Source organism: Callithrix jacchus, chromosome 17 (assembly GCF_049354715.1).
Source record: "Callithrix jacchus isolate 240 chromosome 17, calJac240_pri, whole genome shotgun sequence".
Lineage (NCBI taxonomy): Eukaryota > Metazoa > Chordata > Mammalia > Primates > Cebidae > Callithrix > Callithrix jacchus.
This window is the reverse complement of record NC_133518.1, coordinates 32994621-33022523: the sequence shown is the minus strand read 5'-3', so window position 1 is coordinate 33022523 and position 27903 is coordinate 32994621. Positions and strand designations below refer to the sequence as shown.

General features: G+C 34.7%; 1 protein-coding gene across 46 annotated transcripts in view; it reads left to right on the top strand.

The window, feature by feature from the left end:
• The window catches only part of MBNL1 (muscleblind like splicing regulator 1), a 176750-nt gene that overhangs the window by 27157 nt on the left and 121690 nt on the right, over positions 1 to 27903 (top strand). For 21 of the 46 annotated variants that reach the window (XR_013528533.1, XR_013528531.1, XR_004735849.3 and 18 more), the window contains exon 2: positions 2225 to 3187. The exons of 15 other annotated variants lie outside the window; for them this stretch is intronic. Coding sequence is in view for 24 of the 31 variants with exons in the window: in XM_008983651.5 (XP_008981899.1) it covers positions 3014 to 3187 (174 nt within the window). In the remaining 7 variants the exon portion in view is untranslated. Of the gene's footprint in view, positions 1 to 1613; positions 2069 to 2224; positions 3188 to 27903 lie in introns of those variants that run through there. 10 more of the 46 variants (XR_013528532.1, XR_013528530.1, XR_013528529.1 and 7 more) reach the window with 1 other exon arrangement.

Genomic DNA, 27903 nt, shown 5'->3' with positions numbered 1-27903 from the left:
TCATTGAGTAATTCTTAATCTTTGCAGAGCAAAGATTCAGAAAAGATAGACACAGCTTACAGTTTATGACTGACTGGACCTTTGTTTTTTAATAGAAACTGGTATTAGGACATGGAAACTTTTTTGAAAACAAAAATATTTCTTGAACATTGGGATGAGTTGGTTCTTTTTTTTTTTTTTTTTTGAGATGGACTCACACTGTAGCCTGGGCTGGACTGTAGCAGTGCAATCTCGGCTCACTGTAACATCCACGTTCTGGGTTCAGGAGATTCTCCTGCCTCAGCATCCCAAGGAGCTGGGATTACTGGCGCCCGCCACCATGCCTGGCTAATTTTTTGTATTTTTATTAGAGACAGGGTTTCGCCATGTTGACCAGGCTGGTCTTGAACTCCTGACCTCGTGATCTGCCCAACTTGGGCTCCCAAAGTATTGGGATTACAGGTGTGAGCCATGTTTTTTTTTTTTTTTTTTGGTTTTGTTTTTGAGATAGGCTCTTGCCCTGTTGCCCAGGCTGAGTGCAGTGGCATGATCTTGGCTCCCTGTAGCTTCTGGCTCCCGAATTCAAGCTATTCTTCTGCCTCCTAAGTAGCTGGAATTATAGGCTCTATCACCACGCCTGGCTAATTTTTGTATCTTTAGTAGAGATGGTGTTTCACCATGTTGGCCAGGCTGGTCTTGAACTACTGACCTGGTGATCCACCCACCTCAGCCTCCCAAAGTGCTGGGGTTACAAACAGGTGTGAGCCACTGTTCCCGGCCAATTCTTTTAATCTCTATCAAAAGTTGTAGTCTTACTGTTGTATTTTCCAAATAGTTTTGGAAAGTAGTTTTTTTAAAAGAAAATCAGTGTTATCAGTGTTAAAATAACTATTAATCTTAAGCAATTTAAGTTCTAGATGTTTATGCTTTTTAACATACATATATTTATATTCTATACTGTAATTTCCAAAAATTATGAATATGCCATATGCCAATAGAGCAATTTTGGCTCATGAAGAAGTATAATCAAACATTATTTATTGTACTGTGACGTTGCCTCTTTAAAATGTGAAAATTTTACTTTTTAAAGCCTTTTTTTCCTCACTGGGGACATTCAATGGAAAAAAGAAAAAAAAAATCCTGATAGAAAGAGAAAGTAAGTTGTTAAAAGTAAAAATGCCAAGATCTAAGGAGTAGTCTTGTAGTGCTGAGTTAACTGATCATCAGGCGTAGGGGATCCCTCATCCGCGACCCTCCAGCTTCATTTGGAATTGTACTTCTGAAGTGCATCACTCTGCACAAATCAAATTGCTCACTTAATATTTAATGTTTCTGCAATGGAATCACATTCTCCCTTGAGGTTGACTTCAGATTTACCAGATACACTGACAACACTGCACTCCTTATTTTCCCCACATGACCTCAGCTTCTGCTTTAAAAATGTACGAATAAAGGATGCTTTTGTTCATATCTTGCCTGCCTGTGATATATTGACAAAGTGTCTGCAGGCTCAATGGAATAGTTTTACAGTATGAGTGCTGCTTTCAGTGGAGGGGCAGGACTTGGGCTTTAGAAGGAAGTGAATTGGATAGGTCAGGAGAATGTACCATTTGTAAACACCCCTTTCCTTTTTTATTCACGTGTCAGGACAGCAGGAGCAGGCTGTTCGGTGCCCGTCCCTGCGCAGAGCCGGAGGGAAAGCAGCTTGGAAGTCAGCTGCAATTTTTAAACCTTGCTTTTTATTCCCTGGTAATGATCTTCAAGTGCTTAGACTTGTCTGAGAAGCTGTTTTAAAACTAACATGGTTTAGTCCACTAACTGCATGTTGGGTAAATTCAAAACCCACATGCTCGTCCTCTTGCAGTGGAATAAGTCACATCTGATGGACATTTTCTGTGCTTATAGCATAGTAATGAACGTCTGACAGGCGCGACCTTTCATAAGACAACCCACACTATTGGCTTTCTGCCCAGAATATTGCTGCAACACTATCTGTGATTGGTTATCTCTCTATCATGCATTGCTTCACAAGGGGAAACGGCCCCTTTTTTTAATAAATCTACGATGGCTGGCTGCAATATGCCTCACTGTAAGTATTTTGTGTGTGTATGTGTGGGAGAGAGGGAGAGAGAGAGAGGCTGACTTGAATATTACTTAGTCTAGTATCACATGGCAAGGTTGTGATACTGTAGGACATCAGTGAAGTGCTACTTAGTAAATCTTAACCTATCTCTTTTTTCTACAGGTTGGTACTAAGAAGTGCCTTTCCTGACGTCTCTGCTGCTTGGAACCGCTTCTAGAGCAGTCTCTGCTTTTGCCTTGCTTGCTGCCAGCTAGACTGTGACGACAGCACATCCACCCTCCACCTCTAGCCCAGACACCCCCATTTCTACTTATAATCAAGAGAAAAGCTCTAAGTATCTGGCATTGCCCTAGGCTGCTTTAGTGTTAAAAGAAAAGTTTGCTGAAAAAGTAAGATATCTTCTGCCAGGAAATCAAGGAGGAAAAAAAAATCATTTTCTCGATTTTGCTCTAAACTGCTGCATCTGTCTATGCCAAACTAATCAATACCGATTGCACCACCAAACTCCATTGCAAATTCAGCTGTGAGGAGATTCCCTTTCAGACAACTTTGCTGAAAGCAGCTTGGAAATTCGGTGTCAAAGGGTCTGCCACGTTTTCATGCTTGCATTTTGGGCTCCAAATTGGCACTGGGAAGGGGTTACTGAGAGCACAAGGCTGATACCAGGCCCTACTTTTAAACGTTCATCTACTTACAGTCCTAGTATTTCTCTAAAAACCAAAACCTCTTTGAATTAACAGTTTCATGCTGTGAATTTCTAGTGGGAGATCTTTTTCTTGATATTGACGACACAATTTTCCATGTACTTTTAAAGCAGGGAGTGGGGGAAAAGTATTTTGAGGGGACATTTTCATCATCAGTTCAGCTTTTTTTTTTTTTGGTTGTTGCTCTTTTTTGGGGGGTTGGGTTTGTTGGTTTCACTGAAAATTTAACTACCTGTAAAATCTAAACATGGCTGTTAGTGTCACACCAATTCGGGACACAAAATGGCTAACACTGGAAGTATGTAGAGAGTTCCAGAGGGGGACTTGCTCACGGCCAGACACGGAATGTAAATTTGCACATCCTTCGAAAAGCTGCCAAGTTGAAAATGGACGAGTAATCGCCTGCTTTGATTCATTGAAAGTGAGTAACTATTATATTCTTTTAAGGATATTCAATGGTTGAATAAAGGGGATATGGACATACAGTCCTCTGCATTTGGAATGATGGATTGCTTTGTTCATAGTTTAGTTATACAGTGTGTTGATGATGTCAGGCTGGGGAATTTTACGAGAAGCAATAGAACCAAGTCTGGCCAAACTTTGTTATAAATAACTTTATCAGTCCTTTCACTCCATGATTTTTTTGCCAGGGCAGAAAGTGTTGATATATTTTTCACTTAGTAATAGCAAAGTGAGTGTCTGTCCCTGGAAATGGCAAATGTAGCTACATGTGAGTGTTTAGCATATGCATATATTATGTATAAAGCCATGGTGATAACTGAATGGAGATGATTTTTATTTTGTTGGTAAAGGCATTGTATAGTTGCAAAAGAGAAGCAGATTTAAATCAGCTAAACTTGGATAGACTTTTTGCTCTTTTAATATTTTGACATTTTGGATTTTCTTTTTATGTTGTGGGTATTTTATTTTAAGGCCAGAGTCTTGCATTTTGTGGAAAATATAACTAGAAGTAAGGTGCTGAACTGCTGCTATAGCACCTTACCTGAGGCACAAACTTTGTTGAATGTGAGTTTTATAAATAAGTAGAAACTCATAAGTATTATCGTTTTTTGGATTTCTCCAGCTTCAAAAATTCTAATGTGAATTAACTTAGCAGTTTATTTTCTGTTAGATTGTGATTATTTTTTATTTGTAATAGTCTTAGCTAGAAATGTTAAAAGTTAGCTTTTATGGGCACTATAATACTAAAATATTTACTTTAGTATTTCTTGACATCCAAAAATGTCATTGGATTTGTAATTCAGGTATCATATTTGCAAATGAGTCTTTTAAAAGATAACATACATGTCTTTATTTTGTTACACAAGGTCAAGACTAGAAATGTGTTCCTAGGTACTTTCACCCTACTTGGTTTAATTAAATTGCTTTTGAATATTAACATCCCATTTTAATTCTTTGGACCTTTGAGGAGAGGACACTATCACTTCTATATATGTAGAGAAGTAAAAGTCTCATAGGTCCATCCTGTCTTTAAAAATATATAGTGCTATAATAGTTTCCTTTAATAACATCAGGTTGAGTTATGAGTTAACTGTTTCAGTTCATTGTTTCCTGGTCCAGTGTAGGCTGTTCATTTTGCTAAAGTTTTTACCAAAGATTCCAAGAATATGATCTTTAGAGTTGAACAGATAAGGAGGTATTAACAACAGCAAAAATATTTTAAAATGTTAGATTTTTCTTAATGTCATAGTCCTAAAGATCAATAAACAAAAGTTATGAACTACTATTGAGACTTTCTTCACCCTTTGAGAGGCATCAGTGAAGGGCACAGTGGTTGTACCTCTGAGAATGTGTGTCCCTAAATTCACGTTGGTTGAATTTAGGTGTAATTAGACACTGAGACCCGTAAAATGAGGTGCAAAGAGCTAATTACTCTTGTCGGTAACCAGCTGTGGCCATAAGTAACCCTGTTTTGACCCAATTAATAGTAAATCCAATTTTTCATCCTACAGACAGTTGATGGTGCACTCGTAGCTGCAAAATGAAGGACATTAAATTTGGCTATGACATTGAGTGGTTTCACAGAAGACCTGCCTCTACAACATTTGGAAACATTAATATTCAGTTGCTATTTTTCCATCTCAAAAAAAAAATTTTTTTTTGGTTGCTGCTCACTTGTGGCCACAGAACAGTACCTTTTTGAGTAAAGCAGCAAGGTTGCTTAATGACATGCTGTGTGGTTAACAAGATTCAACTGTCACATCAAAGACTTAATATAATTTCAAGATTTTAAATTTATTTATGACATGAGCTCATTACAGCAGCTAATCAATGCAAACTTTGTCCTTTTTCTTTGTCTTTCTAAGAGAAACTGAATTTAATTTAAATTTAAATTACAGTGTCTAAAACTTGATAAAATATTTTAGATTTGAATAAGAGGAAAAAAATAAACACAAGTTTATTTATGATGGAGCTTTAGACCCAGGAGAACAGCTTAAGTGTTAGTAAAATAACTATGTTAAGAATTAAAACAATTTTGAATATGCAATTAAGTGTTTATGTTAAAAAAAACTTGTTTCTTATGTATGTGTATATACATATTTTTATAACTGACACATGTGATTCTTTGTACAGTATTTAGAATCCTTCCTTTTAGATAGCAGTCCTCTTGTATTCAGTCTTGTGGCTAAAATAGATCAAAAACGTATTTTAAAACTGTTAAAGTAACTGTATGACTCATGCTTCAAGTTCTGAAATTTGGGAGTGTTATGAGGTTTCCATGCCAGTAACCGCTAGATCATTTGCATTTTGTCACAGAGTAAATGGAAAACAAATTTAGAAAACTTGTAATATCCTGACTTCTTTAATAAAATGTGTCCTGTGTATTGCTTAAATCGATAGTCCAGCCTTTTCTGAGTTCTTGAGCTATGAGATGGAGGTAGCCTGTGTAATCTACTATTTTTAGAAAGTTAGGAAAGCAAACCAAATACTCTCTGAGAGGACCCTATGAAATGGCTGTACCCTTCAGCTGTGCTGTTTCAGACTTTGGCCAGGCTCCCAGGTGACTTACGTTAATAGCTGACTTCTAGTTAGAATAGGAGAATTTATTTTATTACAAAAACAGAAGTCAAACAGTTCAAGAAAGTATTCATTTACGTAAAAGAAGTCAATTGGTATGTTACTAAAGATATTAGGAAGAAAATTAGCTGACAGTATTTTAGTTGTATACTGATTATTTTGAGGTTTAAATAATTAGATTAAATATACTGTATGAAAATGTATACTTCTGTATCGTAATAAATCTATTGCTAAGTAAAATGGGAATATATGATAATAAGGAATATAGACATATATTGAGAATATCAGAATTAGAATGAAAACAATAAAAGAGCAAAAGCTGTAATGTGTGCTAGTATATAAACAATATTGTAAATACTTAATTTCTCTAATTTTCCTTTTACAGTTGCAGTTTTAATTTATAATAGTCTAAGAGTATGTTCAATCTGAGACCTAAATTGCTTACAAGCTATAGATTTAGGTGTATTAGCTATTTCAGAAATCCGGAACATTTGCAAAGGTGCATTATTTTATGCCGAAGAGGATTATGTTCCCCTAAGGCTTGTGAAAGAGATAGCAAAAAAGAAAAATATTAACACTGTAAGCCACCATTAGAATGATATATTTCAAAAATGATATTTCAAATAATAGTTAATGACAAGTTACCTATTCAGTCGCTCTCAAGTAAAATTTAGGGAGTCAATGTAAAGAAAGCCTACAGAATGTATTTTAATATTTGCCAAGTTATTTATACTCTCAAAAAAAGCTTTTACAATATGATCAACAGAAATAGACTTTTTTTTTTTTACTGAATTCTATTTCAAATACTCATTAATTTTTCAAGTACTAGGGATGGGAGGAAGGGAATATAATCTTTATATTTACTATCTATTATCAAAACATCTAGCAAAATTCTTTTGTCTTTGAAAACTTTGGTCATTTGTTCCTTTATCAAATTGAGCAATTTTATTTAAGATAATTAAACTTTCTTTTTGTTATATACAGTGATATCTATCTATAAATAGCACCCTTGATCAGATTTATCATAGACACATTTGAGATCAGATTCCACTGCAAAGTGACATAGAATCAAGGGCACTGAGAACAGTTTTAAAGAGCCTCTGCAGACTTAGCAGAATATATGAAGTATGGAAATTAGGTATTAAAAAGCACACAAATATATGTACGTACAGGTAAACGAACAATGAAAGCATTCAAAATCACTAAGACAAATCAAGTATCCAGATGGTCACAGTGGATTGGATGGCATAACTAGATATGATGAAGTAGTCCCAAAGGTGTTTACAGTTAAATTTTAAAAGATCCTTCATTGCTAGCATGGTTTATCCTCAATCGAGAAAGTGCCTGTATTGCTGCTGTTCTTTCTAAGCCCCAAGCACAGACTTTTCATCATATTTTAAAAACCAGTTTAACTGATGATCCTGATAAAATATCTGCAAGTTTTAGACTAAATATGCAATTTTCAATTAAAGTTTTGATCTATTAAAGTCCTATTGGAATAACCATTACCAAGAATTTATTATTATTATTATTATTATTTGGTTTTACCACTGGTATTTCCCATGTATTAAAACTTTGACAGATTATCGTGTATACTGTGCTGGCACATATATTCAGTGTGTCTTTCAGTGACAGATTGACATATCACTTCCTTGTTTTCTCCTAATGATTTAGGAGATGAACTGACTGTAAGGTATAAGCCATGTAGTAGTGTGTTCCATGTTAAAGGTCCCTAAGCAGACTTCACAACTTTGTAAAGAAAGTCCTGTGAATATGCTGCAGTGCCATCAACTCTGACATAAACCTTTCCTTAATGAAATTCTCAGTAGCTGCAGTTATTTTGGTAAAACTACTAATTGTTTTTATTTGCCTGTTTCTATTCTTTTTCTTCTTGATGGAGTTTCGCTCTTGTTACCCAGGCTGGAGGCTGTTTATATTCTTATAGTTAGAACTTTTTTTAGAAACCTTTTTTTTCTAATTAATAAAGGTTTTTTAGACTGTCATATAAATTTTAAACCATGTTTTGAATCAAGCTACCTGCTGCAGTAATTCTAAAACTAGTTATTTTGCTTCATATAAGATTTTTGGTACACCGTTTCTACTTTTTTTTGTCATGAAATCTTGCTTCAGTGTGTGAACGTGACAAACTAAAAACAATTTAGACCTCAAGCAGTGTGGCACTTACAGTTGAATAAAGTTTAGTTGTAATCCACATGTCTGAAACTACTCAAAATTCCACTGAGTAGCCTTGAATCAGTTTTATATAAGGCTGTTTCTGACTTAAAAGAAACAATGCAGTCTGGGGTGAATTTTCTTTTGAAGAACTGTATGACATCTCCAGTTCATGCAAAAGGTGAGAAATGGAATGTTTCTCAAACCTAGCACAGACACCTAGGACCTAGTTTGGGAAACTTATTTTGTCATTTTTCTTGCCAAGGATAAGTAGAGGATTTCAGCTATCAACATTGCTAATCCGTTACCTTTCATGCTGAGCAATGTCTCTGCCTTCCCATAGACTTGGACAAAGCTTCTTATTTTCTTACAAAGAGATCCTGTTTAGGAAATTTGATTTTTTTTTAACTTTAACAGAAATACACCCTATGCTTTTAGATAGGTGAGCAGTTTTCCATGTTAACAAGGTAGGCCAAAAACCATGTCTGCCAGTAAAAGTGGGTAACTAGATAGATGGCCTTTGATTTAGCACTAATGGTAGTGCATGTGGAAACTTAAGTGAAAGCAATTAGAAAGACTTGATAGAAATTCTTAGTTGTTTGAAGTATAATTGATTATTAGAATAGTAATTTCTTTGTGAATTTTACTGTAAACAAGTTTGATTCCAGTGAGGACATCTTATGCTAATGCTCATTTATAATATATTAACAACAACTACAGAGTTTTTATTTAATACTGTTTCTCATACAAATATCATCACATGCACATGTACCTACAGCATAATTTCTACATTTTTGGCACATTTGAAATATCACTTTGAGATAAAGTTTGATTTTTTTGCTAGCAATAAAACTTTCTATGCTATGAGCTTGTGTTTTGAAAATTGCTGATAATTACCAAACATTATAACCCCTTACATACTCTAATTTGGTTGACAGGCTGTTTGTCCTCTGGACTCCTGTGGGCCTTGTGCATCTCTAACCATTATTTTTCTTCTTTTGTTATCTCTGAGTTCTTTCCAGCTTTCTAATTGTCAATTTTCAGAACTATTAGTTCAGATCTTGTATATGTCTCTCCTTAGTCACACAGAAGTGATTTAGACATTTAGTCTGTGAAGAATTAGATTCAGCATTGCATAACAGAGACACTTCCCCACCTCCCCAGCATTTGGCATAAACATATTAGGGGTTTATATTTCAGTCAGTTGTCTAGGCTATTTGGTGACTCTACAGCCATTGGAATTCAGGTTCCTTCTCTCTTAGTTCCTGAGGACCACATGGCTTCTAACTTTAGGATTATTTCAAAATTGCAATGTGGCCACTGCGGTACCAGCCATCATATCCTTGGTCTAGGACACCTGATGCAGAAAAGGCAAAAGACCATAACTTGGCCCAGTCAGGCTCCTTTTAGCAAAGGTTATCTGAGCTTCACCCGGTAATTTTTCAGTCTCTTATTGGCTGATTTTGGCAGCAGGGTTTGCTAGGAAGTGTTTCTTTAAAAAATAAAACAAACAAAAAAATAACAAAAATAACAACAAACCTGTTGCCTTGATTAAAATTGGGCTTCTGGTAGGTAAGACAGAAGGGGAGAATGGAAATGGGTATTCAGGAAGGCCATTTCCATTCTCCCCTTCTGTCTTATCTACCAGAAGCCTGATTTTACTTACTGTTGTAGGCCCTGTACTGTTAATTTGCCTTGAATATCCAAGGCAAATTAACAGTACAGGGCCTAAAACAGTGAAATTTTAAATGAATTAGATAAGTTGTCACTGTGTAAACTATATAGCTGCCTCCCTAGTGCATAAAAAGCTGTATTCAAAAGATCATTTTTCCCCTCATAAAACTTTCAGGATTAAGTAAATCTGTCTGAAAAGCATCTGGGTAAGGGAGGTGGTTGAGGATAGACTACTTTTGAAGGGAAATTAAAGTCTTCTCATCTTGACAAACTTGTCACCACTTCTCCTGTCTTGGTTAATAGTAAATAAAACCTGGCATATCACAAATGGATTTATTTTTTCTTATAGAGAAAACAAAGAGTTTTATTTTTTATCTTCCTATAATTTATTTATTTAGAGACAGAATATCATTCTTTGCCCAGGCATGAATGCAGTGACATGATCTCAGCTCACTGCAACCTTCAGTTCAAGCACTTCTCCTGCCTCAGTCTCCAGGGTAGCTGGAACCACAGGTGTGTGCCACCATGCCTAGCTAATTTTTGTATTTTTAGTAGAGACTAGGTTTCACCATGTTGGCCAGGCTGGGCTCAAACTCTTGATCTCAGGTGATCTGCCTGCCATGGCCTCCCAAAGTGCTAGGATTACAGGTGTGAACCACTGTGCCCAGCCTACTCTTCATATTTATATACACAGTCACGTATTTATGACTGGAATGTAGCAGAAATACATATTATAAAAACAAGTCCCAAATGATTTTAAATGACAGGAGTCTGTACTCCGATTTGCATATCTGCTTCTTCCACAAATATACTTATTTTTTCTGTGTGGAGTAAAATAAAATGAATTAATATTTATTGAAACTGAATATATGCCAATCAGTGTTTTCAGTGCTTTTCATTTTTTCATAATATTTTGTTCTTATAAAATCTCACTGAGATAGTTGCTGTTGTTACTTACATTTCCCAGATGGGCACAGTGAAATACAGAGAAGCTAGGTAATACTTGCAAGGTCAGTCAGCCAGTAAAATGTGGAGTTGAAGCCTTATAATCTGATTTCACAGCCTGTACTCTTAACTGTTTTGCTATGTTTGCTGGAAAACATTGCTTCTTAATTTACATATGCATATTCTAAGGATTGGACAAAGAAAACATAACTAACAGCAGTACTTAAGAATAAAAATGAATATCCAAGGCAAATTAACAATACAGGGCCTAAAACAGTAAGTACTCAGAAGTAATTACTGTATTTTAAGTCAACAAATGAGTCAAGGAGTGAAACCAAAATAGCAGCAAGAATGCTGCCACCAACTTTCAAAGATGTTGTATCTGTTGTAAAATATATGGCCATATAGGAAAAATGTTAAATGAATTAGATAAGTAATCACTGTGTAAACTATATAGCTGCCTCCCCAGTGCATAAAAAGCTTTATTCTAAAGTTTTACTTGTTTAGAAAGTGTCTTTCCACAGAAGCAAGGTGATTTAAGTCATTAGGTTAACCCTGAGAAACCAAAGTAGCCCATAAAATGCTTGAAGTATAGTTCAGTAGAAATAGCACCTTGGAAACCTGGTTATTAATTAAACCCAAGAGGTGCCATAGAAATATTATCTTATCATAAATCTTGAAAACTACTAGAGTCACAGACCCCAAATGCTTTTGTCAAATTATTTCTATTGCAGAGATGTATTTTAAATTTCAATTTAGGGTTCTAAAAATTCACTTTGCCTCATGCAGGCGAGGTGGCCTTTCTCAAACTCATTCTGTGAGCCAGTGCAGTTTTCCCAGCTTTAACTTCTTTCTGTTTCCTGAAGCTAGTCTTCAATAGGGCATCTGCTTGGAATCTGTAGGTTCTGAAGACTGGGTATAGAGTGAGAGGCTGGAGACCAAAGCTTCTCATGTGTGTAACCCTTAGGGTGGGAAGGTGTCCTCAGTATGTCTTCCAAGTGACCCCCTTTCTTTTTTCTAAGTACTCAATCTGCCTCTTTTTTGAATGTAGTGCCCTGTCTACTGCAGAACTTAAAGAACAGCTTCTCCCCATTCTTCCTTCTTTCTGAAATTTTCAAATGTGTGTTTGTTGCTATTGTTTTCTAAATACTAGTAGCCATGGGGAAATAGGTAGATTGTAAAAGTAATGAACTCAATTTTTTTTTGTTTTGTTTTTTGGCATTTTATCATAGGATATGATCAAGAGATTAGTAATAAGAATTCAGAGGTGAGGAAGAAAAACAGGAGGTGATAGAGGGTGAGGATTCCACAATTTGAGTAATATAACTTATGTACTTACTATGTCAAACTTCGGGGAGTAGATGTTAACAACTCAGTCATCAAGGAGCTGATTGCCAACAGGGAGACTAGTATATTAGGCAGTAGTGGCAATGATTAGGAGGGGAAATTTCTCAAGTGCAGTTGCAGGGTCAGTTAAAGAGATACTTAAGGAAGAGAAAAAGAAATGGCTCTGGTGGTTTATCTTTCCTTTATCTACTTCCCTCTCTCTCACACTATTAATTATGACACCACAAGTGAGGATAGAAGAACTAGAGGGAATCCCCAATAAGAGATTTCACATCGCCACAGGCCACCAGATCATCTGTCCCTGGATCATCATGGGTCAGTTGGTAACTACCTATATTTTAACCCTAGATCACAATTTAGGCCCAGCAAAATTCTGCTGACGCTATCTAGATTTATTAAGCAATATTTGTGTTTTAGTTTTATGTTAATGTCAGGTTGAGATTCAAGACCTTGTTTTCTCCAGACCCCATATGAGTCCGGTATCTTAAGTTAGAATCTATCTCTCTGCATAAAATTCAGAGCTAGCATGTAGGCTTCTGGATTTCAGAATCACTTATACTTAAGTCCAGGCTGTTCTCAAATTAGGCAAGAAGCATCTGCTAATAGTTGACAGTAAATTACACAAAGTAAAACATGGAAAATGAAACTCAGAAAAGCAGGGAAGCTTTTCTATCATTTTCAATTTTCTGCAAAACTAGGGACATAATCAGTGTTTAGGATCTGCTCGTGATGGATAAATTACATCTGTAATTCCTTCTTTTCCATATTACTGCATTCAGACGATAATTTGCTTTCACATATCTTTGCTCATCTAATCGTTCATAGACTAGGAATAAGGAGTAACATCTCCCAATCCTTGGAAGCATTTATAAGTAGTGTTAGCTCACCAAATGGGCCAAATTAAAAATAAAAGGTTTCAGAGAAAAACAGAGCCAAATTTATCATGTTTGAAATAAGATTCCTCTTGGGTAGATGACATTGCCTTTTATAAAGCTATTCTCCTTAAAGGGAGGCAACGGACGAATGAACCATGAAGAAATAAATAACCGAAGAATTCATTGTTTATATGAAGAGTCCTGTTAAGAAAGATCTGTGCTCTGAATGAACTGTCCTTCTTCACATTATCTTGTATTTCTTCCTGGCTGAGTTGAGACTAATGAAATCTAAATCTAGCCATGAGAAAAGATTATCATCATGATTTTGTTTATTGATTTTTTTTACCATTATGAACTTTTACTGCCAGATATTACCATCCATGAATCATAGCAGAGAAATAAGCAGAAAACAAATGTCTACATAAGAAAACTCAATATGTTAAAAGCACAAAACACCCCCCCCGCAACTCTGATGAACTGAAGTCATTATCCACTTTAAGGAAGAGTCATCTACACTGCATGTGTTTTTATGGTAGAGTCTGTTTAATAGCTCCTCTAAATCCTTTAAACTATGATTAACATATAGTACCTTAATATGTACCATACAGTAAAGTGGGCTAAGTATGCAGAGTGAGATACAAGATGCAAAATGAGGTTTTGGCTTCTGTATTTCCTGCTAAGGATGAATAATATTAGAGGAGAGATTCTCACCAGAGATACACATTTTTCTGCTGAAGATTTAATTAAGAATTAAAAAAAATACAGATGTATATATATGCCACTTCTTCATCTCAATTGTGGAAAAATCATCCATTCTTTCTCACCTTTTCACCGTTCATTACCTGCTACCAGACATTGTGATAGGCAATTCTGATTTAAGGGTGAATGACACACAGAGTCCTTGCCTTTTTGGGTGTCGATAGACTAGTGGTGATTATAAGCTTTCAAGCTTCTGAGAAGCACAACTAAGATTAAAATAATCATGGGATAATAAAATACTTTTAAACCCTTCTAGTCTTTAATTGTAAAATGTTCTGGTAGAACACAGATTTGCTCAGGTATCACACAAGTAGGCATTGAATGCCCTCCGGTGTGTCTGAGAAATTTGTTATGAACTGTATTGGAAACCATTGCATAGTCAGTGTAGGAAGAACAGATGAAATTCAGCTGTGGTTGTGTGTGCTGTAAAAGACTATACATGCTTGTATTAGTCAAAGTGAGTACACCACTGATTTTTGTGGTAAGAGATTTATATCAAGCGCATCATCAATTTCTATAATTCAGTGAGATAAAACTGAGTCAGATTGATTTTTAGGTAACACATGTAGAAATGGCTAATATTATTCCCCTGATTTAATCCTCATCTATTGACTATTTAAACGCATGAAGCTAAGAACAATTAACCCTTACAGGGTTACACAGTCAGGGAGTTGTTGAACTGAGATTCATTGTGGCAGTCTGTCTTCACAGCATGTGCTTTCAATCTTTGTGCTAAGTTTAACTTGTTTAAATTAGCAAGATTATGAAGCACTATGCAGTGATCTTGTATATACAAAAATATAGTATATTGATTATTAGAGAATCTACATATTAGACTATTGTACATATATGAGCAAGTACTTGTTGACTCATTACAGTTGCCTAAATTTAAGCAACTGTACTTTTTAAAACATGCTCAGTCACATTTTTTCTTAATCTAGAAAGTCACTTCTGAATAATTGCTTGTTTAGATTTTCTCATTTAAGGTGGAAAATTTATATTAAAATTTTAACTAGTAGTCTGACAATATAGAGTCTGAACCTAAAGTCAAGAAGAATGCTGCTGACGGGATGAACAGTATAGCAATCTGTTCTTGGGGGCAAAACATGAAAATTTCTGGATTCCAAGATAAAGCTTGGAATTGAGGTAAAGCCATCAGATAAGGAAATTTTTTTGTTTCATAACTTTTTTTTGCTTAAAATAGAATTTAAATCACAGAATTAGTATAACTGATATTTTTCTCATACATAGAAACATAAGACATTATTTTGTAAGAGGCTGAGATTTTATTCACCTTACTGGGCAAGTCTTATTGGTAAGACTGAGAAATACGCTTAAAAACCTTTGTAAGTCTTTGCAAGTTAAAATCTAGATGAAACCATTCACCACCTCTTTGACAATGATTCATATGTATTCTTACTGTATGTCATACTTATTTATGATTTTTAGTATTGCATTTCAGAAACTTCCTAGGAATACTTCAGTAATTTTAATATTTTGTTTATCTGTAATACTTTATCAATAATGCTGAAATATTTAGGTCCAGTAGGTAGAATTGTTTTTCATGTGAATACATTAATTTTAATGATTTTTTAAAAACAGCTCACACTATTCTTTTTAAGGCTTTTGTTATATGTAATTGGTATTTTGTTCATGCTATAGCATAAAGAGCATGTTTGCTCTCAGAAAACATTCGATTGAGAAGGTGAAATTTCTGGGCATACTGGGTATTGAGTAGCTATCAAGTTATAATCCTGAACTCTTAAGAGATGTATCTCAAATATTAGAATCGATTATGTTATTTAAAATACTCCATGAGAAATATAATTATTTTTATGGAACAATTCATTGGGATGAATGGTAGTTTGGACAGAAACTTTATACCAGTAGCTAGTGTTAATAAGTGTCCTTTCCTGAAACTCTTGCCACACATTGCGTTTTGGCCATTTTCATGATTGTATGAATTTAGTCAGACAGCCAATTAGAAATACATTTTTAGAAAATTAAAAATGAATTTGCGAGGATTCAATGAGATCAGTTATGTAAATCACTTAATTCAGCATCATGCTCCATGTAAATACTCCTTAGATGGTAGCCATTAGTATTGTTCTTATCTGAATTCCAGACTTCAGTCTAAGTTATCTTTCTTCTTATGGGAGGAGCTTTGCCTTAGGTCTGAATAAAGATTGTTATATAGATTCAAACTTGGCATACAAGTCAAATTTATTTTATGTCTGGGACGAAATTGATCATAGGGAAAAGTAAGTGGTGTTCCTTGTCCATTCATTTCATTTCTCTGGAGCTTTCTTCATTGGTTTGCGTTAGCTATAGTATAACTAAATTTATTGTGTTTTGGGTGTTTTCTGAGTGTATAGATTGACCTGTCTGCTCTTTCCTTTGGGATGAAATTTGTAATAAAAATTACTTTGTAGCAAAAAATACTGTTGTCAGGAATAATAAGAATGTGACTACCAGTGGTTTGCACTTCATTCCCAGTGCCACCTTTAGGATTTTAATCAAACTAGGATCTCCAGAATAATTTGCAAAAAGCCACATGAAAAAATGTGCAAGTATAAACATTTTTTTTTTTTTTTTTTTTTTTTTTTGAGACAGAGTTTCGCTCTTGTTACCCAGGCTGGAGTGCAATGGTGCCATCTCGGCTCACGACAACCTCCGCCTCCTGAGTTCAGGCAATTTTCCTGCCTCAGCCTCCTGAGTAGCTGGGATTACAGGCACGCGCCACCATGCCCAGCTAAGTTTTTGTAATTTTAGTAGAGACGGGGTTTCACCATGTTGACCAAGATGGTCTCGATCTCTTGACCTCGTGATCCACCCGCCTCAGCCTCCCAAAGTGCTGGGATTATAGGCTTGAGCCACCACGCCCAGCCAAGTATAAACATTTTTTAATGGCACAGAATCAAGACTTTGTTAAGAGCCCAAACCATGGATTTAGCTGGATCTGAGTTTGATTCCATCATTGTGCCCGTCACTTTATTGTCCCAAAGTGGTTTCTTCATCTGTAAAACAAGTCCAGTATCATCAGCTTTCAAGATTTGTGAGAATTCAATTACATCAGTTAGATAGAAATCATTTAATGCAGTATCTTATTCCATGTAAATACTCCATAAATGGTAGCTGTTAGTTTTGTTCTTATCTAATGCCAGAGTTCAGTCCAAGTTACCTTTCTTCTTTTGGGAGAAACTCTGCCTTAGGTCAAAGTGAATGCTATTAGTTATTATGCATATTGCACTACAGGTCTTTGTGTTGTAGGAAAAAATTAAACAGGACTTACCTTGAATGTGTTTAAATGTGCACATACTAGCTTCTTTACTTACCTGTTATCAAGAGAAAATAACACCTTAACCTCTTAACATATGTATCACTTGACTACTAGCTAAATGAGGAGGTATTAATAAAATACTTCAGTATTTATATTGTCCGTGCCTCAAAGTTTCTTTGTAAATGCAGTTGTCTGTGAATGGAAAAATGGTTTTAACCATCTGTTCACAAATCTAATTTTATTTAAAACTAATCCTCTTTAGCTTTATGCTGGTCTACAATAAATAATTCATATTTGATATTTCAAATGCTGTATTATGTAAATTTCCTCCTAAAAGACTCACCTTTTTAGAAATAAATTGTTTATTCAATAAAGTACCTGCACAGATTAGAAGGTTAAACATTAAAGGTCATTTTTTTTCATGATTTACACTATTCTTTTGTATATTTTTTATGCCTACAGAAACTTAATTGGTCAAATATCCACCACTTACTTTCTCAAATGTGTAAAGAAGCATCTAAATCCATAATACTCTGTTTATCACAGCTTTATTTTTTCCCTTTTCACTGTTCACTCAGTATTGATAGGGATCCAGTTCTAGCCCATTGAAATGGTCCTTGTTGCTCTAAGATTTTTTAAAGCATTTGCCTCATTTACAAGTTTGAGACTTTTGTAACATGATTAGAAATAGGAAACATGGGAGGCCGACGCGGGTGGATCACGAGGTCAAGAGATCGAGACCATCCTGGTCAACATGGTGAAACCCTGTCTCTACTAAAGATACAAAAAATTAGCTGGGCATGGTGGTGCATGCCTGTAATCCCAGCTACTCAGGAGGCTGAGGCAGGAGAATTGCCTGAACCCAGGAGGCGGAGGTTGTGGTGAGCCGAGATGGCGCCATTGCACTCCAGCCTGGGTAACAAGAGCGAAACTCCATCTCAAAAAAAAAAAAAGAAAAAAGAAAAAAAGAAATAGGAAACTTTTCCAGTAAGTGAAAGGGGGGAAGCAAACACCAAAAGCCCATCTCCCTGATTTTTTTGTTGTTGTTGTTCAGAAATAATACAGCCTAATTGTTTCTTACGGCCGGTTCTGGGTTTTCCTTCACAGCATCTATAAATGTTCTTGTTTATCCAGTCTAATTCTGGATATGAGTTGTGCATTTACAGTTTGATTTACCGAGCCATTCCACTGCCTTCTTGTTAAGGCTATTGATTATTGCCCATTCTTTTCTGCTGTGCATTGATTTAGTGTGAGACAGTGAGTTAATTGTATCAGTTGATGTTGAAGAAGGATTAAATATGTGTTCAAAGAGGATGCTTGTAGCTGTTTAATTGAGTTGGCTATTTCAGGCTTTTAACATGTTGTGAAACAATTAGGAGAAAGTACAGGAGGACTCTGAGGGCAGGGAACATAAAATTTGTTTTCAGCTTTTTGGCAGTTGCCAAAAATGGTGCGGTAAGGCTTTCCTGGTATTAAGTAGTCAGTTGGTATTTGGTTAGCAAATGCTTTGTAAAACAAAACGTATTTTCTCTACATTTCCTTTAAAAATTGGGGAATTTAACACCTTTAGATAGTCATGTTTTATTGAGAAAAATCCATTCTCTTTAAGAATAGTTTTATATGGAAACTCCCTATTACTGTATATAAGAAAAAGTAAGCAAGGTGTGTTGTGTATGTTGGTAGGAAATTAGAGAAAATCAAGCTAAATGATTAAAAATCTGATAAGTTCTTTTTGTTTACTACAGTTTTGTTTCATGTTTCATAGTTTTATAAAAGAAATTTCCATGTAATAACATTTAAGATAAGGCCAGTATTATTTTCTTTCACATTATTATATAGTTTGGCTTTTCTAAGCTTTAGACAATTCACACTTAATGTAGAAAAAAATTAACCTTCAGAATGAGATCATGGTGCCATGTTTCTCTAATGAATGTTGCCTTTTGTTTTAGCAGCTCAGTTGGCTCTAATCCATGGAAAAGTTATTTCCCATCAGCTCCAAAGCAGGAGCCAAACCAAAGTTAAAGAAACATTTTCCAGCAGACAAGTTTCTACAGATAATATCAATAGGCAAAGCGTGTGTGCACACGTGTGCAGACACACACACACACACGTCTTATGGAAATATTAAATCAGGAAAAATTACTGAAATTCTCATAATAAAAATAACTGTAATATTAATGAAGTACTCCTTATCAATTCTTTCTAGCTAGTTACATTGTGGTCCCAAGGATTTGCTTGACTTTTCAAGATGTATTTGCTTTGGGAAAATTGAAGAAGTACCACTCTTTCCCTGTATTAATACCTTTCGGGGCTTTTTGATCTGTAACCTCTTGCTACCTCTGATTTATCTGGCTTAGCATATGAATTTTGAAGAATGAAGGAGCATAAACAATTATGGCTGCCTTTTAAAAAATGCACGTTTAAACCTGTGGCCTCAAACTTCTCAGTTCTGAACTTTAACAGTAGAGATGTGAAAAGTCAACATTGAAAGTAGACAGTTTAAGAGATTTTGCCAGTGGAACCACTTTGCTGAAAATACCTACTATACCTAAATCTTTCTTTTGCCTAGTGATCAGCTGTACTAATAGCAGGATCCACTTAATTCCATGTGAGTCAGCAGCTTGCATGGCATGCCTACTGTGTGCAAACAGCTTCTCAGGTACTTTTTCAGGCTTCCTGCCTGCACAAAGCAGAAGAGGCTTAGAATCTATTTATTTATATTTATTTGTTCTCTCACTCCACTGCTTGCTCCATCACCTAGACCTGCTTGCTCCATCACCTAGTTGGAATTTCTAAAGCAACAGACATGGGCAGATATATATTTTAAAAGCTGTGTGCCTCTGATCAACAACCATTACTGTAATACTGCTGAAAGGTTCAGGGAATGTAGTATTTTTGCCATGACTTCTCAATCTATAGAGAAGATGTATTTATCTTCAAAGGATAAAACCATCTGGAAATTTTCACATGCTCCAGACTTTGAGATAGAGCTGGCTTTGCCTTCTCCTCCTCTTCTTCCTTCTTCTGTTTTTTTTTTTTTTTTTTTTTTGCTTTGCTTTCTTATTTAACACTGTGGATGAATTTTTAATTTAAAAGATTAAGAAGATGAAATAACCTTCTGACCTACTTAGTAATTTCTTATTCATATTTAGAAAGTAGAGTAACTGTTTCATAAATTCCCCCATTAAGTTTCTGATTAAAAAAAATAAAAATTTTTCTTTATAAATACCATTTCTTATGATTTCTGGTCCCTAAAAAACAAACAAACAAAAGCTACTTGATGGTACATTGGTTGTAATTAGCAAGTCTCCATTTACTACAAATCTTCTATTTTGATTTATTAATTTTCTTTATTAGCGATAACAAATCAGCCAGTTGATAAAATAATGTGCTAACTTTTAAAAGATTTTTATAAATTCGGGCCGGGCACTGTGGCTCAAGCCTTTAATCCCAGCACTTTGGGAGGCCGAGGCAGGTGGATCATGAGGTCAAGAGATCGAGACCATCCTGGTCAACATGGTGAAACCCCGTCTCTACCAAAAATACAAAAAATTAGCTGGGCATGGTGGCGTGTGCCTGTAATCCCAGCTACTCAGGAGGCTGAGGCAGGAGAATTGCCTGAACCCAGGAGGCAGAGGTTGCGGTGAGCCGAGGTCGCGCCGTTGCACTCCAGCCTGGGTAACGAGCGAAACTCTGTCTCAAAAAAAAAAAAAAAAAAAAATTTATGTAGAGTTCTGTGACTTCCTGGTATGACTTCATGACTATTTCAGTTGTATAAAGAATTTCATATTTTTTATTCCTTTAAAAAAATTTTTTTAGAGACACTCTCACTCAGGCTGGAATGCAGTAGTGCAGTCTTGGCTCACTTGGCAGCTTCCACTTCCCGGGTTTAAGTGATTCTCCTACCTCAGCCTCCAAAGTATCTGGGATTATGGCATGCACCACCATGCTGGACTGATTTTTATATTTTTTGTATAGTTGGGGTTTCACTATGTTACCCAGGCTGGTCTTGAACTACTGAGCTCAAGCAATCCACCCAGCTTGGCCTTCCAAAGTGTTGGGATTACAGGCGTGACCTGGCCTATTTGATTTCATTTTATCTCAAAATAACTCCATAGAGTTTTCTCCAAATAAGTCTGATGTCTTCTCTTTGTATTTCTAATTGATCCTTACTTGTAAACCCGTAGAATCTGTAAACCCACAAACAATGATTCTTCATTGATCAAGTTCTGTTTTCAAATAGATGTTCAAAAAGATGATAAAGGATGTATTATGACCTTAGGGCTTTATTTCTTTCATTTAATTTTTTTACCCTGTAATTGTAGTGGACTTAAATGTATACAGTTTTCTTGTATAACAAATAGTATTCTTTAGATACAACAAATGAATAGATTAGCCTGTGTGAATATAGTTTTACAAAATATTAACGTATGAAAGTAGTCCTAAGATGCCAAGTGTTGTTACTTTAGAACTTCATGCATAAATTGGGTGTGTTGTTACAGGATACAGAGAAAACTGATGGTCAGTCTTAGCCTGTAGTATATTTTGACAGCGTGAATGAGTCAAGCCAGCAATTTTCCAGACTGTTTAATGGTACAAAGGAAAGGGCTGCTAAGGAAGTCATTCTTATGACTAGCTGAAAAATATTTTTCTTAGTAACTGTTCTAGAGAAAAACAGTTCAACATTGGAAGAAAAAAAGCAGTCTCAAGTTACAAACATTCAAAAAGTGGTTTGATCATTAAAATGTATTTATCTTATGACAAAACTTTTTAAAAAGGATACTGCTTACTATATTTGCAATGTTGTCTTGAAACTCAACAAGAAACTATGCCTCACCATTACAAGCTTCAATTAATGGTAGAATTTTGGAGATTATAGTTATTGAGCTGTGTTTTTTATTTCATCAGTACAAGTAAAACTGCATTATCATAAAATAAAGATAAAATGTTTTAAGTTTATAAAATTTTTGCAAATTTATTCCACGGTGTGGTTCGAAACTGCATTTGAATTAAAATAGGACTTGATCGATGGAGAATCATTTGTTTGTGGGTTTACAGATTCTATTCTAGGTAGTTTGAAAAGATTCATTGTCCAGCAGCAACTATTCACCCAGAGAGACATAGTGCTTAGCATGAGCTTGATGGATTCAAACCACTGGGTTTATCATTACTGCATAGATCTTTGAAAGGACAGGCTGCAAATCTTGTTTCTAAGCTGTGACTAGCTATTATTCTGTCAATTTGAAGAACAGAAGTAAAATCAATCCAGATTCAAAAAAAGACACTACAGTCATTCAAAGACTGCAGCCAGTTCAAATGATAATATTCTGCCTATTTAAACTCCCCTGATTATTAAGATTATTCAATATCATGATAATATTTAAAACTTGGAATACAACCTACTAACCTTTTTTTTATTTGTACTACTGGATGTGTCCCTAGCATTTTTGAAGTAGCTTGAAAAAAACTGAGATTCAGCTGTGGTTCTGCTTTTTACTAGAGTAACTTGGAGAGACAAATCAATGAGTAGTCAAGTCTTCATATAATCAAAGCTTTTAAAATATATTAACGAAAACTTCAGGTGTTGGATTTAGTTTCATGGAAAACCTTTTTTGTGGGCCTAAGTTTAAAATTAGTTTTTTCTTTGCATTTTAAAAGGTTGCTTGTGCAATGTTTAATGGTTTTGTTTAGTATTTAGAGATGATTTTTTTCATTTGTGACTTTCAGCATTGAACTCTAGTGATTTAGTGTGTTGGAATTGCTGTCAGAGGAGTCCTTAGAGATGATGTCATGCAGTTCATTAGTTTTACAGATAGGGAACCAAAGAGTGGTGAGGTTAGGGTTTAATCATATCATAAAGATCTTGAGGCCATTAGGACCCTTTAAATGTGACTAGTGATAAATTACAGCAAAAACCAGAATATGGTGTCTTCATTTCATGAAAATGGCACCATTGACAAACCTGACAGATGAAAACTGCTATTAAGGTCAAGTCCAAGTGACAAAACTTCTTGACTGTTTTGAGACCTTGGTTACTGGTGGCATTAAAGTTTTATATTGTTTTTTGTTTGTTCATTTGTTTTGCTGTTTTCATACATCCAAAAAAAAATACATGTATATACATTATGCTTATTATAAAATTTACTAATATAAAGGATATGGAAGACAATTTAAAATTGTAATAAAATATGCAATGCTCAACATTTAAATTCTATATGGCCAATTGATTCTTATAGATACCTTTTTGATTTTTGTCTAGCTTTTGAATCTGTAGCCAACCTGTCGTTGCAGTTGACAAAAGAGTTTAATTCTGTTTGTGCTCTTACTTCTGAGACCCTCATTGTACAGTGATCATCAAAATGAAACATCCTTCATGAAAATGAATAGCTTCACTTTTTGGCATTTCCTTACCTTTTATGTGTCACAAAATAAAATACATTATTCCTGATTTTACAGTTAATTTGTAACTTGTTTCTAATCCCCACTAGTTTATAAGCTTCTTAAGAACAGGAAGCTTGCATTAATCACTTCTATGTATATGGTGTTTGAATATCCTTGGCATTCATTAAGTGTTTAGTGAATTGAATGCAATGTTTCTTCCAGACTATGACCAATAATTGTGAGCAGATTTTATGTGCTTTTAAATTCAAGTTTAGAGAATTTCTTTTTATGTAATAAGACATTTGCTGGACAGCAACACATAACTACTCATAAAATGTTTCTCCGAGAAATCCAACATCCTTCATTTATGGTGGGCTCATCCATTTAAATTGCTCTGGCGCTATAATGAACTATTTATGTTCTGTTGATGTAAATTTCTAGAACAGGCCTTTTTTGGACTCATGCCATGTTTTGTATGTTATCTTGTGCAAGCAGCACATGGGTTCCTAGTCAGTCTTCCTGATATGATAGCTGTATATACAGTTCATGTCTCAGAGGGGAATGATAAATTGGCCTGTGCAGTGGCACAATACAGTTATTTTGGTGACAGTATTAACTCTCTTTTCATAAGGGTGCTTTGTTGGAAAACTATTCAGATTTAACACAGAATAATATTTAGCTTTCAAAGATTGCACTGGGAGAAATGATACTGCCAGGATAGAAACATTATCAGTGTTGATTTTTTAAAAATCTTTTTTGACTCTACTGAAAATATTGAGAAGAGTTTTGATTAGTATTGGTTTTATTATGAGAGGAACATTCTGGGAACCAGACTACTAGTATAATTAATATTGTTTTTATTATCAAACTAATAGCACTAATAAAGACATGGTATTTGTTGAGAGATTCTTGTACCTCTGTTACACTTAAATTTCTCCATACTTTAATTTTAGAGAAAAATTTGTTTTGTCTTCCAACTGTGAATACTTTATAGTGTTGCAACTTCTACTTTTAGCCAGTCTTTAATCTGGAGTAGAAAAGAGAATCCAAGCCTCCAAAAAGTATAAGTCTCTAGACTCTGACACTTACTAACTTGCTCCTTATTTTTTCTCTCCAACAATTATTTTAAGAGCTGTATGATAATAAGCTATTTTTAAAAGAGCTGAAAAGTTCTAGAGAATAAAAAGTGTTCTAGATTGTGTGTTGGTGCCAGTAGAGTACTGACAATTAAGTATTTGATTGAGGAGAAACCTACATTTATCCACTTTGAAGAGGATCATCAGGGAGAATTAAAAATTTAGTGCTTCAGGCTCATTAAGAGTTGGAATAGAGTAATTATGTAGCTGGTAACAAATGCTACAATCACCACTTAAGCATTATGATATGTTACTCATTGAGACTTACTGGCCTTCTTCAGTGAACTTCAGATTTTATAAAAGTCATTTACTTAGAAGTAAAGTTCTGCTAATTCATTATTTTAGTTCTGTCATTTTCTGCAAATAGGGTGAGTTTTCAGAGGAGATGAGTTCCTGGTAATAATCTTGAAATGATACAACTTTGTAGAGTATCTCCCCTTGGCATCAAGCAGTACTTAATGTCTTGAACAGTGAGCCTCTTGTTCATGCAGTATTTAAAAGAGATGAGTGTAGAGATCTTCCTTCTGCATTCATTTTATTCGTTAGTAATTGAGAAGCTGGTCTAATTCTAATCTTGCAAGTTGGGAAATAATTAAAATGCTCAAGAGACATTAGATCAAGCCTGGTGTGCCTTTCTCTATCAAATTTTAAGGGGTTTTTTCTCTCAGTAATTCTTAATTCTGCCTTTTTGTATTTCCAGTCTTGTTTTCTATTTGTATTGCACACAGTGACATGTCAATTTCAAAAGAAAATGTATTCAGATCTTCTTTCAAACTAACTGAAAGAGATAGTGGTATTTATTTTATCTTGAGGTTTTGTTATGGTGGTTCTTTGTTTTTTAAATCTGGACATATCAGTAATCTCCTAAGAGAATCTCTTTATCCTAAACTCAGAATCTGTTTATTCTTGTATTAGATACTATTTTAAAAGCCAGGTAATATTACTATAGTATAGACATTTTTTAAAATAATGAAAACAGACTTTTTTTGAAACTATATTTTTGTACTGCATAAAAATGCCATGACAAGAGAAAAACATTAGTACTCTGTCATACTGTTAGTATAGACCATTGTTGTTGGGGTTTTAACTCCATGTCCCTGTCGGGAAACTTTATAGGGCTGTGTCTTAGTCATCTTAAGCCTAACACATTGAAGGCGTCCAATAAATATTGCTTTATTTGTATTAAATTTAAAATGAAATGGAATGTAGTACATCACCAGAGTTCATAGCTCCTGACTCATGCCATAACTTTCCTTGCCTCATCCCCAAGATTTAAAAAAACATAAACTATTAGACTAATTATAGTCATTACAGTTGTAAATTAGGTCATGCATTTCATTAAAAATTGACGCAGTTCCCTTTTTGAAAGGCTATGTCACAGAAATGCAAACTAGCCTTTTATATAGAACACTAAAATCATTTAACTTGAATTCTTCTAATTATGATATCACAAAGATTAAAAAATACATCTATATTATCATCTCAGTTTGATAACCAGCTGGGAAAAGAATGTCAATTTTGATATGTAGCAACTGTTATCAGTTATTTTATGTAACAGTTGTATTGATTGTTTTTTTTTTTCCATTTAAAATCACTAATTCTGTGAGGTTTTCTTCCCTGCAGCAGTGGACTGAAAAAGTTACATTTTTCTGCCATTTATAAGCATTAGGAGTAGAAATCAATAGTTAAATTGACCTAATAAAAGATTTCTGCATCCTACCACTGTGACAAGAAGAATATCAGAAAGCAACTTATATAGACTCTAACGAGGCTCAGAAGCATCTTTTGCATTTGTTTTGCATATGAATTTAATAAGCATGAGACAGTGTTAGTGAATTGCATTTGTTTTATTGAGACTATTTAAGCTAGGGTACTGTTAAGTAACAGGCTGTTGGTTCCTGGGAGCCAGATTCAGTTAACAGGTCAGCAACAGACTTGCCACATGCCAAAATGGGGATATTCTGGTTTCAGATTGCTAGATACATAAGTAAACTTGTGGAGAATTTTTCTTTTTTGCTTTGCAATTACTGGTTACTTCTCTTTAACATTGCATTTGCATTCTGTGTAACAAATAGATTTTCTATTTAATTTGAAATTTATCCAGATGTACTTATTCATTGGATGTTATTTTTAAATGGTAAAGGAACTTAAACAAGTGATAGGATCAATATAGCAATAATTCTAACTCCCTTTTATACCCATATAAAATTCATTTAACTAGACTTATTCAACAATATTGTTAAATAATAAAGGAATTTTTTAAAGAAATAGTGTAAACATACAAATATGAATAATTAGAACTCCCTTTTATATAAGTATATACATATTTACTAACTATAAATAATTTTTTAAAATATATGTACCTACACACATCATGCCTTAACAATGGCGATACATTCTGAATGTCATTAGGGCATTTCATTGTTTTGTGTACATCAGAGAGTATACTTACACAAACCTAAATGGCATAGCCTACTACACATCTAGGCTATATAGTACATCCTGTTGCTCTTAGGCTACGAATCTATATAGCCTGTTACCATATCAAATACCTGTAGGCAGTTATAATATAATGTTATGTATTTGTGTATCAAAACATACTCAGACATAGAAAAGATAATTGTGTTGTGCTATGAGTTTATTATGGCTACAAATGTCACTAGTTGGTGAGAATTTTTTAGCTCCATTATAATCTTATGGGACCACTGTCACATATGTGGTCCTTTGTTGACTGAAGTGTTGTTATACAGCTAATGACTATAGTTAGTCAAAAAAATCTAGTTCTGTGATTGGTTTTGTTCCCTCCTTTCTTCTCATCTCTGTTCATTCAATACTTTTTATATGACATGTACTTTGAGAGCACAAGGTATGCAAAAATTATCCCCCTGTTTTCAGTGGCAGTATCTGTTGCTGACCCAGATAACTTCATTTCCTTCAGCTGTGCTTTCATTTTCAACTTCTCTGGTTAGAAATAAATCCTCTTGTGTTGCCCCTTGAGGGAGGAATCGTTTAGCAGGAAATCACTTACTAATCACAGTTCATTAATCACATATGAAGAATACTTTTTAAATGTCAACTGTCATTCATAGAAAATACATGTTACTTTGAGGAATCTCTATGAATTACTTATTCATTTTCATTGCCTTTCATACATCATATTGCTTAGGAGTTTATTTTAAATATAAATTGACTTATATACAGTCTCACAAAAAAAAGTGATGGCAGTTGCACCTTTTTTTTTGATTTACTTATTATCTTACTGGTCATGTAATTAGTCTGTTAAAGTCACTCTGCCTGTATAGCTTGTTGAAGGTTGCAGGCAGTGGAGTGCTAGAACTGGCTCATGTTGAGACCTCTTCCCAATTCCATGTTCAGTGATATCTTCTTTGGTAGGTTAAAATTGGCTGTGGTGAGAGTGTTTATACTTTGTAAATTGGCAGATGCTACAACCATGGTTCTGCCCTCTCCTAGACAGTCACTTATTAAACCTTTAGTAGCACTTACTGTTTACAGTATTATCTTTCTTTTT